Source organism: Carica papaya, chromosome 8 (genome assembly GCF_054855325.1).
Source record: "Carica papaya isolate Zhongbai chromosome 8, ASM5485532v1, whole genome shotgun sequence".
NCBI classification, from domain to species: domain Eukaryota; kingdom Viridiplantae; phylum Streptophyta; class Magnoliopsida; order Brassicales; family Caricaceae; genus Carica; species Carica papaya.
In genome coordinates this window covers 33,978,807-33,991,696 of record NC_142316.1, presented here as the reverse complement: position 1 = coordinate 33,991,696, position 12,890 = coordinate 33,978,807, and the positions used below count along the sequence as shown (strand labels likewise).

The window sequence follows — 12,890 nt, the reverse complement described above, 5'->3', positions numbered from 1 at the left end:
TTAAATTATATAATGGTATTTAAACAAAAATTAAAAGGGAGAAACATATTCTAGCTATTTTGATGATGATAATTTTTTTATAAATTTATAATTATTTAAAAATAAAAATAAAATAATAATAATAATAATAATAATTACTAATACAATAATAGAATAATAGTCTTATAGTTATCACGTTAATAATTTTTTAAAAATATGATGTATGTATTGATATTTTATTTATTATGTAAATATTTATTTAATAATATTAAATACGTATTAATAATATGAATCTAAATAAAGTTTAAAAATTTTAATTATTTTTTAACTAAACAAGAGTGCAAACACCAATTTGAATTAAAAAAAAATTTAATGTATTATCTCTTTTAAATTTGATTTACAATTGATTTTATTTTAAAAAAATTTTTGTGTCACCTAGATAAAATAAGTAGTTGGATGGACCCGATAGCAGGGAATCCCAGCTTAATGCCGCGTGCACACGTGCAAATCGTGCGACATAAAGTGCGTCACTCGACCTTTCTAATTGCTCTCACGATGATCCCGAGGGATTCGCGGGGTTACGTTTTTATAGTGCTGTTTGAATTGAGAAACCAGCCCCTACACCGTTACTCTCTCTCTCTCTCTCTGGGGCTTGTGGTTTTCATCTCGCGGAATTACAGATAATCAATTCAACAAGTTTCAAATTTAGACTTCTCTGCCTTGCTCTTTTCGCTGTTATTCCTTCTGGTTATTGATAGTATAAAGAGTTTTCCTCTTGTTCGGATTTTTTTTTTTGGGTGACACGAGAAGCTGCCATTGTCGAGTAAGTGTAAGCTAGAATATCGAAGGAGCTTCTTTAATTAGCTGGCAAGTTCGTGTAATACAGTCGGGAAAAGAAAGAAAAAGAGATTAAATGAGGTTTTTGGGTTTTGCGTCAAGTTTTATTGGCCTTCTTATTATGGAAACTCTCTGTCTTCTTTCAAAATTAATTTACGCGTTTATATGATTTCACTCTTTGGTTGAGTGTTTTTCTCTTGTTTAATCTATCTCTACTTATAGAAAATAATATTTTGCATATTTAATTTATGGGTTCTCTGAGATTTCGCTGTTTTTCTTCTTGGTTAAGGTAGTTTTGCTTGTTGCATTTGGTTTTGAAGTTTCTTCTTTTCTTTTTTTCCTCACTTCCCTTGTCTGTTTAAACTGAAATTAGGGTTTTAGCTTGAGAGAAAAAGGAGAGAGGATGAAATTTGGAGAGGCATTCAAGGAGTACCTACATAGAGAGCATGAGCAAGAGTGTTTCTTGGACAAGTGCTCTCATGTTGAGTACAAAAGGCTTAAGAAAGTATTGAAGAGCTGTAGGAGATGCAAATCATTGCATGACCGTGGCCAATCCGGAGAAGGAAGAGGAGACAAGGAGGATCACCATTCAGTATCCGCAATATGTCAATGCCAATCTTGCCCATGTAAGGTTTTCTCTTATAGAGTTATCATATATATACATTTTTGCTTCCTCTGTTTTTAATGATTATTATAGTGTTTATGTAAATACGTATTGAAGAACTCATGATGATGTCAATGAGGTAAAGGCAATGGAAGTATGAAGTATGATTCCAAGCTGATAATTGGAATTAACAGGTTGGTGCCGTGAATGGTATTTCATCTGGGAACTGGTTCAGGGGAACCGCTTGATCCAAGTGGACTGAATCTTTCCCCTTTTTACATTCTACTAGATGTAAAAAGGGACAGACAAGCGATCCCTTTAATTGTTTCTTTTTCCAGTGCTACTGGGATGGGGATGGGAGTAGGATCCTGGAATGGAGCTTCTGATTGTACTTAAAAGTCTCGTGTTATCCTTATCTCTTATTAATTCCAGATACATGCTTAATTCAGAAAATTGGTTATACTACATCTCTATAAAAATTTAGCAGAAACACATGAAACAAATATACAAACACACACCTTAAGCTAAGCACACATGTTAATTTCTTAGAGACTTCAAATTATCACAAGCAAAACAAATGTACAAACACACACCTTGAGCTAAGCACACACGTTAATTTCTTAGAAGCTTCAAATTATCACAAGCACACACTTCTCCTTTATTATATTGCTGCCACTTGCTGCCATATCTTGGTGTTTGCTTTCTTATATTTAGAATGAGAAGAGGCTGCCCATATTTATACACAACTTTGCTAACTCAATGAGTGGGTTGAAGAGAAACTGCTAACAAGAAGAGATCTAGAAAGAGAGAGAAACAAATAATCTAGACGATGGACGAGAAAACAGAGAGAATCCATGCTCTTTTCACTCGTCCTCAATGGCTGGTCTCCTATTAGTTGCTTGTTTATCACACCAAGTTGGTTTAAGAACTATTCAAATTTTATGCTACTAAGGCTCTTAGTAAGAGTGTTTGCTGCCTCTTCTTGGGTCCTAATATGTTTTATCTTGATTCCTAGTACTACTTTCCCCTTCACAAGATGATGGTGTACTTTCTACATGTTTATATTCTCGCATAAAGTATTTTATTTTCTGCCAGCCGTATAGTTGATTGGTCATCACAATTTAGCTGTACTGAGTAATTAATTGGCTGATTAAGATCTACACAAGTTGTATCAACTAAGTAGATTCTTGAGCTGCAGTAACTGTTGCTCTTTATTCTGCATCTGTACTTGGCAGCAAAACTATTGGATGTCTTTGGCTGCATCAAGCGGTACCTCATGATCCAAGCTTGAATACATAACCTGTAGTTGAACGTGTTGTGTTACTTGGCTTTTGATCGCTCAGATGCCCTTAGCTTTTGATAGCTCACATGGCCCAGGCATGCCTGGATAAATCAAACCATCTCATTTCTCCTAGTCTTGTCTACATAAGCTTTTTGTGCTAATATTACATAGAAAGGCTCTAATCTTGTTCATTCCATGATTGGTTTACTATATACTTTCACGCTGTTGGGTTTGAATACTACACAGTTACCCGAGAATGTTAGTTGGATACTGATATTAAATTCTTTTTTATTCCCGCGTACATGAAAAACTTTTTCCAGCTGCATTTGTTGTTGGCTAAATCGGGCACTAATACCATTTTACCATGTGAGTGACTGGAAACTTTGTGGAGTTGGCATTGTAAGAATTCACTTTCCTTGAAAAATTCGACATGCTCGGTTGTTTTTCTTTGTCTCTTGAGAGCATCCAGAGCCTAATATCCAACCATCATTATAATTAATTAATTTATCACTAATAAGAAATGTCTGTGCTTCTTTGGACTCAACTACGGAGGAGACTGCAAGTGCAAGCTCTTTAAATTATCTTTCACTGACATCATTTGTCAATGATTCTTCAAGGGCATAGGATGCTTTTCGTCACATTCTTCTTTACTTCCAATCTTAGGGATTTGTGGATGCCACACTGTTCCCTACTTTTTTATACCTGCAGTATTGGGCGTAATACCTCTTTTACTACAATTACAACACTGATTATTCTCCTGATGGTACGCTTTACTTCTCAACCCTGCTTAGTATTAAGCTACTGCTTTTACCTTGTTGTCTTTTCTGCTATGCGTGTGGATTTACTAGAATTTCCTTGATTTCTCATTCTTGCAGCTGCTTGAATTCTTCCATCACCTTTCTTTTCACTGAAAATCTTCTTCACCTTTGACAAATATTTAGATATTTGCTTGTCTAAAGCCTCTTGGTTGGTTAATATATTTTCTAATTTATTTAAGCTTTTGCTCTTTTACCCATCCAAGAGTTGCCATAATGAGCCCATTATATTATGGGTGTGATCCATTGACTATAATACATGTCATTCAGGTCTCAAAAATTGGAGTTTGATAATTCAATTTCTCAATTTCTTGACATAAACATTTAACTTTATTAAAATATTTACTTATTGTCATATCTTGCTGTGAGACTGATAGCAACTTGTTCTCAAGCTGCTGCAGCTTCTGAGTCATTAGCCGAGCAAATATTTCAGCAACCTTGTTCCATGCTTTTCTCGAAGTCTCAGCATCCTTGGTGTTTTGTAATAACTCATCTTTTGTTGCTATTGATAGCACGTACATAGCTTTGTCAACCTTGATCTTCCATCTCTTAAGATTACTCTTCTTTGTCTAGGTTGTTGTTTAAAGGTCACCAACAAATCTCCATAGATCTTGCAACCAAGCAAGAAAAACTGCATACAAACACTGCATGTGCTATAATTGTTATTATGTAGTTATGCCTATCCGACTTGGTTATTTGCTTGAAATTTCACCAAGTAAGTCTGGTGTGGAACCAACTAGCGTCCGAGTTCCAGACTGCTTATTGACGCCATCTCGTACATGGTCTTGGGCCACTTATTTTAATACTGATTTCTGAGAACCTTGCTTTTGTACCCCTTGTAGAAATTTGGTGGCACTGCTTGAAAGAAATTGATAAAAGCACCACCATGACTATTTATTGAAAGCACATGGAACAAATATACAAACACACACGTTAAGCACAGTCTTAATTTCTTAGAGACTCCACACTATCACAAGCACACCCTTCTTTTTTATAGTTTTATTGCCTCTTGCTGGCTTATCTTGTTGCTTGCTTGTTTGAATTTAAAATGGGAAGGGGCTACACATATTTGTATATGACTTTGCTGACCCAGTGAGTCTATGAAGAGAAACAAGGAAAGATCTAGAAAGAGGGAGAAGAGAGGAATCTAGAGAAGGGAAGAAAAATCCAAATAGAGAGAGAGAGTTGGTGCTCTCTTTTCACTTAATATTTAAACCTTTGTCTTATTGTATGCTTTAGGTATTGAATACTTAATTTTGAGTCTTCATAGAAATTGGAATTTTCAGCAGAGATGTTTGATCTATCTATAATACATGTTTTACCCTCTTGGATGGTATTTCAAATTACTTGTTTCTGTTGTTATGGTTTTAAGAATTATGAGACTTATTTTTATTATTCTACTATTTTGATTATATTTTAAAATATTAGATATAGGTTTTCAAAAATTAGTTGTTTGCTGAGGACTCCAATTCCTGCGGTGATGGAAACTGAGAATAGTTACTTTCCACCTAGTGGATGGGGAACTCTACCTGTCTATCAGACAATGAGTGGGAAAAGCCTCATTTTGGTTAAAGAATTATCTTATATAACAAGTATATACTAATAAGTTATCTTATTTTCATTAATAACTTACAAAAATTTCACTGTATGAATTTTATTAGTTAACTCTTGTACCTGTCGAGCTATTACCTGATACCATATTGTCATGTATTCTTCTCATAGAATAATTTCTCCATTTTGCTTGGTTCTGTTTATCTTATTTTTGGATAAAAATTATTAAAAAATTGAAGGGAATGAAGGAAAATAACATATACGTAGATATTTTCAAAAGGAACAAAAGGAATAAAAGGAAACACTACCTGATAACTTAAAAAGAAAAGAAATGGGGGGATCATTGGTAAGCTTTCATTTGGTAAGAAAATGATATATTCAGTGAGTCATTTCAGTTACACCTGAGAAGGCAGACAGAGATAAAACATATAATCTATCACTAAAATTTTTTCAACTCTTTTATTTGTCTTTCTTTCTCTTTCAATTTGAGAGATTGGGAAAAATAGATATTTAAGGTAAAGTAAGGGATGTCCGCCATCCCTATCTTTCCTGTCTTTCTCTCTGTTTGTCTCTCTCTCAAAACTTTTATTCACAAGGGGATAGATGATCCTTTTTCCCATGCTTCTCTTTCTTTTTACCCATTCCCGTTAATAAGTACATAGTACTAGAGTAGTTATGGCTAGAGAAGGCAAATTTCATTTGCTGTTAGCCTCTTAGATAAGATTCTGAGGGGATCGTAGCACATAGGTCAGGATGGAAGTTCTTTTTTAATAAGTTCGATATTTTTCAGTTATGAGGATATATTGCTGCGGCAATTCTAAAGTAAATTCTACTATTCATTTTCAAATTCAGTTTAAAGGCCAGTCAAATCTTATTTCATTGACTTTATTAGTTAGGTTTTCAATACGGTAATTGACTGATCAAGAAAGATAATGTTGGTCGACTTTTTCAACAACAGTGGAATTAGAGGTTAAGTTATATTTCCACCCCTATGTATGAGTAAGCACAAAACTAACTTGTAAAATGATATGCTGCCAAATCTGTTGTTTCTCCCTAAGTTAACTTAGCCTTCTCCAACACCTTTTTTTAAGACAATAACATAATAGTTAAAAAAATAAGAATTCCGGGTTAAATAAATGTTTTACCTATTATTTTGGTTTACATTAAAGTAAGATTTTGATATCTTAAAGTTCATCTCTTTGTGTAACAGTAACATCCATTTTGTAGTATGTGATCAGATGTTCTTCACTGAGTTGATGAAGGAAGCTTCAGATATAGCTGGATGCTTCAGTACCAGAGTCAGACATCTTCTCCATCTTCATGTTGCTACTGGAATCCAAAGATATGTGTTGCGTCTACGTCAGTGCTTTGTAAACGATCAACAAGTGATGGTACAAGAAGGTCGGATGTTGATAGAGTATATAACGATGAATGCACTTGCTATTCGTAAAATCCTGAAGAAATACGATAAGGTTTGCATTTTATTTCTGCTGGTTTCATTGGTTACTCTCCATTAGGGGTGGGGCAGATATGGGGCGAGAGACAGGTTCCCCCCCTCCCTTACCACCACCCTCCCTCACCCCAACATTCACTCCACCCCATTCTCAGGGCAAGTAGAAACATCTTCCCACCCTGCCCATCTGCCCACCTTATCTAAATTAAGTCATAGTTTTCATTTAAATATATAAATTATCTACAAGAGTAATTTAAATATATTTGATGTAAGATGATAAAGTTAACAAAAACATCAAGAAATATTAAAAATATTGTAATTTTTATACATTCGAAATAGTAGAAAACAAGATAAATGATGTATGGGGCGGACAGGGTGTCTCCTTCATACCTATCCCACTATCAGGCTGGTAAAGAGTTTTTATCTATCTCTGTCCTACCGCCCACATTTTTGTCTCATTTGCTTACTCTATCTTGGGTAGAAGAGGGCAGGTAACATTTATTTGCCCATTGCCATCTCTACTTTCTATGCGGGATTCTTATTCTAAAAATTCTTTCAGGTTCATAGTTCTGTGAATGGGAGAAATTTCAAGTCTAAGATGCAGGCAGAACATATAGAGTTACTGCAGTCCCCGTGGCTAATAGAACTGGGGGCATTTTATTTAAATTTTGATGGACTTGATGTTGGAGAGTTCAGTGAGTCTTCTGGTAATTTTTCAGTTGATCTTAATGCTGCACGACCTGTGATGAAGCTGTTCCTTTCAAGCTCTTTTGAGCTAGAATATGATCTCACTTGTGCCATCTGCTTGGTAGGATTTGACACAATATTTTCCAATGATAAAGATGCTGTATCATTTTAGATGTGGGGTTTTACTTTGTCTTTTGTGCACGATCTTGCAGGAACTTGTTTTTAATCCATATGCTCTTAACTGCGGCCATCTCTTCTGCAAATCATGCGCGTGCTCAGCTGCATCTGTGATGATATTTCAAGGGCTTAAAGCTGCAAGGCCTGATTCAAAGTGTCCGATCTGTAGAGAGGTTTGTATTTTTTCAACTGGAAAAATTTTGGAAAAGTATTTGAGATGCAAATGCATGTTTGTATGTTTCTCCTATAGCATTTAAATTTGTTAGGGAATAACATGCTGTTTTTGCTAGGACGTTCCAGTTTGTTCCTACATTAATTGTTATCCAATTACTGAAGACAACAGTCAATCTCTTCTTGACCACAAAGTACCTTCAGCATGTTGAGATTCATAAACCTGTTATCTCAAAATTAGTTTTGCTAGTATGAAGGCTATGAAAGTCGTGAAGGATGGAAATCTATCTTATTGAAACAGATAAAAGCTGGGGATTGTTTCACTTATTGTTTATTTCTGGTGATACATTTGTTGACCATGCATGTCTGTAAATAATTGTTATGATTTTATTTCTAGCAGCAGCAGCAGCAAGCTTGTTGCCTTATGTAGCTGCCCGAGGATATATTAGGTCTGACCATAACCTTCTTTTCGAGTCTTAGAAGCAGTCATGCGCTTACTCATACTAGTTTGTCTTTCTTACCACTTTATGTGAGAAAGAAAATACGTTTTTCTTTTTAGCAGAGAATTAGTTAGTATCACTGCCAGAATTGACATGTATTACCTTTTTAGTTCTTCAATCTTAATATCTTATTCCTGGTGTCATTCTCGTATTGAGGATTTTTTTCCTGTTTGTTCATTAAGTTCATGTTAGTTCGAATGGTCAGAAATACAATATCAGATTGTGGAATGTTTCTATTCCTTACTGGATAATTTCATTCCAGTTAGCACTAAGTCTTGCTTCTATGAAGTGGACTTTGATACTTAAATCTTCATTTCACCTCTTTTTGAAGGCTTTCGTCTTTTGAAACCTTAATTGAACCGTGTTGTTCTTTTAATTTGGAACTTTAAGAGAGATAAAAACTTTTAGTTTTTAAATAACATCAGTTGGTATTGTTACCCTTATATGAGTTATGAGTCCTATTTCTAGTGTGTAAAAATAAATAAATATCATCATCTCTAGTTTTTAAATAACATATAATTTTAAGTTTCTTTCCTGTCATATGCAGGCTGGAGTATATCTTAACGCAGTGCACATGCTTGAGCTAGATTTACTGTTGAAAGGAAGGTGAAGAGTTCGGGGAAACTTAACATCCTCCCCCCTTCCCTCTCCCTCTTTTTCTGTCATGAAAATTCTCAGTTTTTGACACAAATTTTCCAGGTGCAAAGAATATTGGAAGGAGCGGATGATTGCGGAACGAACGCAGATCTTGAGGCAATCCAAAATGTTCTGGGATATGCAAACCAAATATGCCATTGGGTATTGATTATCCGATTCTTTTCATTACGGCAATCGAAATTAATTAGTTTGGAAGAAGGCCGGCGGCTTTTCTGATCGAATCTGCTGCTTGAAGATCTTCTTATAAATTAATAGAAAGATTGTTTAAATCCGCTGCTTGAACTTGCAGGAAGTTCAGGAATACTTGAATGCAAGAGTGACTGTTGGGAAATTCTTTTGTTGCATTATTATTGTTATGTAAGTAGGAGGTGGTAGAACAAAAATATTTGTCGTTGGGGGAATTTTGAATAGGAAGACTGTAACTTAAAATTTACATGGTTTCTTGATATAAATTTTAGATAGAAGGAGTTTTTGTCTGTTTTGAGATTTGTGGATATGAAATTGTAATACTACCTTGGTAGTTGAATATAATAAAATAAAGAAAATTAAAAATAAATGAAAAATTATTTTTCTTTTTTAAATAATTAAAAAATTAAAACCCTTTTTTTAAAAAAAAATTGTAATAATTTTACTTGCTGAGAGTTATAAAAGGAATGAAAGTTTAATTATGAAAAAAAATCAAGTTATTAAAAGCATATTAAATAATTATAATTTGTAATTTAAATATAAAAAAATTTCTAGATTATTTCAGCATTAAAAAATATTAAAAATTGTAAAATTTATTTGAAACAATATTTAATCTGATAAAAATAAAATTTAACTAAAAACCGGTATATATATATATATATATATATATATAAGCACAAGCAACTGCTTAAGCTGAACTTGGGCCTAGTCCGTATATCATGCGGCCCAAACGTGCTACAGAACTTCACAATCGTCTCCTTGAAGCGTACCAGGGCTGTGTTCATCGACCATTTCGTAGCTTCAGCCTCTGATCAGAGAGAGGGAGAGATGGGGGGAGGAGGACATGGAGGTAGCACGACCTACAAGGGATTCACCATGCATCATCCGAAGCGATGGCACGTTGTAACTGGCAAGGGCCTGTGCGCCGTCATGTGGTGACTTTTTCTCTTCCTCATCTTTCTTTGTCTTCGATCTGAAACGATTGCGCTTGTTTGGATTTGTTCCAATTTGCAGTATTAATATCTAGTTTTGTGATGCTTCGAGCTAATTGGATCTCATCGTTGTTGAATCATTGCATTCGCTATTCTCTGATCAGCATGATGTCCTAACTTAGGTTTTTGTGAGGTTAATTTGCGCATATAATGGAGGTTTTGCATTTTATATATAAGAAATAGCAGATGGTTTGCAGAATAATTGAGTGTGGTCTGATTGCACAAAGAATCTGGATTATGGTTATTGTATGATAGACTAAAGAAACGGGATTTATGAATACGTCGAGGCTGCAGTAAAACTTTATTGCTCGAGAACTTTTTCATCTTTTGAAATGTGTATATATACACACACAAACAACACAAAAGTTTCAACAATGGAGGGTATATTTGACTAGGTATTTATGTAATGGCCTTTTTAAGCTCCAGGAATTAGAGATAAAAGTGAATATAAAAACTTGTTAGGGGCTTACTTTACCTTTTAAGCTATTAAGTGTAGACACACGGCATTCAACAATGGAGGGATTATTGATTAGATGTTTTCTCTGATGGCCTTTAAGTTCAAGGGATTAGACATAAATCGTGATATAAGCTTTTTAGGGGCTTAGCTTGAAAATTAGGAGTCGTATTAGTTACAGAGCTAATAACCTCAACATCATATATTCTAATATAATTTTTTTATATGGAAGTTGTTCAAATGGTTGGGCAATACAAGCTTATAAGCTATAAAAGTTTACTTATGTTTTGATGAAGATGTAACTTATAAGCTGTCAGTTTAGTTTAAATGGCAAGAAGTACCATTAAAAGAGGAAAATGACAGATTGTATAGAGAAATTTTTTTAACGTTGTTAAGGGTCATTTTGGCCTTCTTTTTGGTCGGTATTTTTTTTCTTCATGAAAGAAGCTCTCTAAGGTAAAGAGTACATCAGCTTTCTAACTTTTTGTTTGTAGAGCTTATAAGTTTTCAAACTTATAACTTTTTCATTAATTATCGAACACATGACAAAATATAAAGTTTTGCAAGGAAGCCTATAAAGTCATCTTGACAAAAAAAGAAAAAACTAACCTGAGCTAAACATCCCAATAGATAGTGGTGGTATAAAGAATGTATCTACTGAGTGGGTAATGCTAACAGGCAATATCAAGCTGATAATGCTAAAAGTTTCTGACTTTGTTTCTGAACTAGATATGATGATGATACCGAACTCAAAAATGGCTTATTAGGCTTTTCTTTTTCCATTCCATTTTTAATTTCCCTGTATATAACCCAGTGGAGTTTGTCTGTCAACCTTGGTGTTTCAGGTTTTGGGTCTTCTACAGGGCAAAACAAGATGCTCCTGTAGTATTGGTAAGGCTTCATTCCATTTTAGTATTGTTTCTGACATAGAGGCATCCTTTGCTTGTAATATGCTGTTTAATTTTTTTTCCCTCCATTTTTTGTCTTTTAGGGTTGGCGACATCCTTGGGAGGGCCATGGTGACCATTCCCATGGCCATGGAGATGAACATTAGGTGAATCTCTGTCTTCCACTACTGGGGTACGAGTTCTACTGTAAATTAAATGCCGAATGCCCAAACCTCAACCATATAAACATTGTGGTAAATAAGAGAAATTGGGTTGAGCATTCTTGTGGATATCTTTAAGTTTTTCCTGTTTTAAGCTCAAAACCCTTTCTCAGATTTATGCCTTTTTGAACTCCCACTCTATGGAGAAAAAAAACTATATTTTTTGGGAGAGTGAGCGATACTTCCATCTCATTGCTGATTAATGCTTGAATTTTATTTTAACATTTGTATCTGCAATAGCGTTTGTTTAGCACATAATCCCATTTAGGTCTTATACAAGTTACTCATAATATTATACAGTATTATATTTGGCAGGTTAGAAGCTTGGTATTGGACAGAAATGTGTGCTGTAACCAGGAAAAAACTTTTAACTGCAATTTTTGTAACCTGAACAGTATTCATAATCATGTCCAATATATATATATTATAATCTTCATTTTGTACTGTATACTTGTTGGTATTGTGCTGTAATGCTAGGTATAATTTTGTAATTTGAAGTGAAATTTAACTTGTTCATGTTGGTCTGGTTGCAGGAGGATTGATTGTGGGATTTGTGAAGATAAGCATAAAAGGTTCTTTTCTGTGGTTACTCGTTGCTAATCTCTAATGTTCAACAATAAAGTTTATTTCGAAAACAAGAGATTGTAAATGGCACGATGTGATTATCTTTGAACTTTGTTTTTGCGTGTTTAGTTCTTAAGCATGTACCTGTTTTGCAGTGTGCATCGACAGATTCTTTTCTTTTCTTATGCGAAAACAGCTAAATCTTTTGGTTCGTGATAGTATTAGTAGGTTGATGAAGCCTCAACTTAATGTGTTGATTTTAGATCTCTTGTTCTAACAGGGACATGTGACTGTGAGGAGGTTATCATTAGATATGTTTAGATTATGTTTTTGAAGTAAACTTTGTTTTATGAAATTTATTTGTCTGATTGTAAATAGTAAAAATTTGTTTTAAAATAATAAAAATAATTTGACAGAGCAAAATAAAATTAAAAATTTGCTGTACGTTTGAAAATATTTGGAATGCTGATTTTATTCTTCTAAAAAAGAATTTGCATTATCAAAAGTAAAAAGTTACTTTTGACATATTTACAAGTAAAAGCTATTATGTGTAGTTTTTAAAAAATAATTTAATTTTTATTAAATATTAAATAATTTTTAATTAAAAATATTTTAAGTCAATAATTTAATAGCAATTTTAAAATTTACAGTATAAATATAATTCATAATACTTAATAATTTAAAAAAAGTATAAATAACTGTGTAATTAAGATTTTACTTAGATAAATTTCGGTGATGGTTAATTAATATATAGTAATATCAGTAATTGAATGACAATGATATAGGATCGTAATGGTAGTATTTTTTACGTTTGAATGATGGTATATTAATGTATGTTAATATCATATTTTTGTTTGGATGATAGAATGGGAT

General features: G+C 33.6%; 2 protein-coding genes across 8 annotated transcripts; both read left to right on the top strand.

Moving 5' to 3' along the window:
- The first annotated feature begins 538 nt into the window (after positions 1-538).
- On the top strand, positions 539-9,189 carry LOC110806381 (SPX (SYG1/Pho81/XPR1) domain-containing protein / zinc finger (C3HC4-type RING finger) protein-like protein). Of its 5 annotated transcripts, none has more exons than XM_088209332.1 (8): positions 540-802; positions 1,190-1,442; positions 6,307-6,540; positions 7,081-7,329; positions 7,421-7,558; positions 8,604-8,662; positions 8,756-8,854; positions 9,003-9,189. In XM_088209332.1, exons 2-8 carry the CDS (start codon positions 1,356-1,358, stop codon positions 9,019-9,021), a joined length of 885 nt encoding a protein of 294 aa, XP_088065458.1. In that variant the 5' UTR covers positions 540-802; positions 1,190-1,355; the 3' UTR covers positions 9,022-9,189. The 5 variants fall into 5 exon arrangements, with proteins under 5 accessions (XP_088065457.1, XP_088065458.1, XP_088065455.1 ...); XM_088209329.1 differs by having other exon boundaries at positions 6,296-6,540; XM_088209330.1 differs by having other exon boundaries at positions 540-808; positions 6,296-6,540.
- Positions 9,190-9,654: 465 nt separating this feature from the next.
- On the top strand, positions 9,655-12,228 carry LOC110806400 (NADH dehydrogenase ubiquinone 1 beta subcomplex subunit). 3 transcript variants are annotated; one of them, XR_002538265.2, is made up of 4 exons: positions 9,655-9,834; positions 11,191-11,236; positions 11,337-11,486; positions 11,987-12,228. XR_002538265.2 is itself a non-coding variant. In XM_022031239.2 (4 exons), the coding sequence occupies exons 1-3, from the start codon at positions 9,728-9,730 to the stop codon at positions 11,397-11,399; spliced, it is 216 nt and encodes a 71-aa protein (XP_021886931.1). In that variant the 5' UTR covers positions 9,659-9,727; the 3' UTR covers positions 11,987-12,228. The 3 variants fall into 3 exon arrangements, 2 of the variants coding, with proteins under 2 accessions (XP_021886931.1, XP_021886930.1); XM_022031239.2 differs by having other exon boundaries at positions 9,659-9,834; positions 11,337-11,399; XM_022031238.2 differs by having other exon boundaries at positions 9,660-9,834; positions 11,337-11,425.
- The last annotated feature ends 662 nt before the right edge of the window (positions 12,229-12,890 follow it).

Excerpts from the sequence above, each read along its gene's own strand:
- LOC110806400 (XM_022031239.2), top strand. The coding sequence starts at position 9,728 with ATGGGGGGAGGAGGACATGGAGGTAGCACGACCTACAAGGGATTCACC. Across the intron at positions 9,835-11,190 it reads GGCCTGTGCGCCGTCATGTG|GTTTTGGGTCTTCTACAGGG; the intron begins GTGACTTTTTCT and ends TTGGTGTTTCAG. Across the intron at positions 11,237-11,336 it reads AAGATGCTCCTGTAGTATTG|GGTTGGCGACATCCTTGGGA; the intron begins GTAAGGCTTCAT and ends TTTGTCTTTTAG.
- LOC110806381 (XM_088209329.1), top strand. The coding sequence starts at position 1,220 with ATGAAATTTGGAGAGGCATTCAAGGAGTACCTACATAGAGAGCATGAG. Across the intron at positions 7,330-7,420 it reads TCACTTGTGCCATCTGCTTG|GAACTTGTTTTTAATCCATA; the intron begins GTAGGATTTGAC and ends ACGATCTTGCAG. Across the intron at positions 7,559-8,603 it reads AGTGTCCGATCTGTAGAGAG|GCTGGAGTATATCTTAACGC; the intron begins GTTTGTATTTTT and ends TGTCATATGCAG.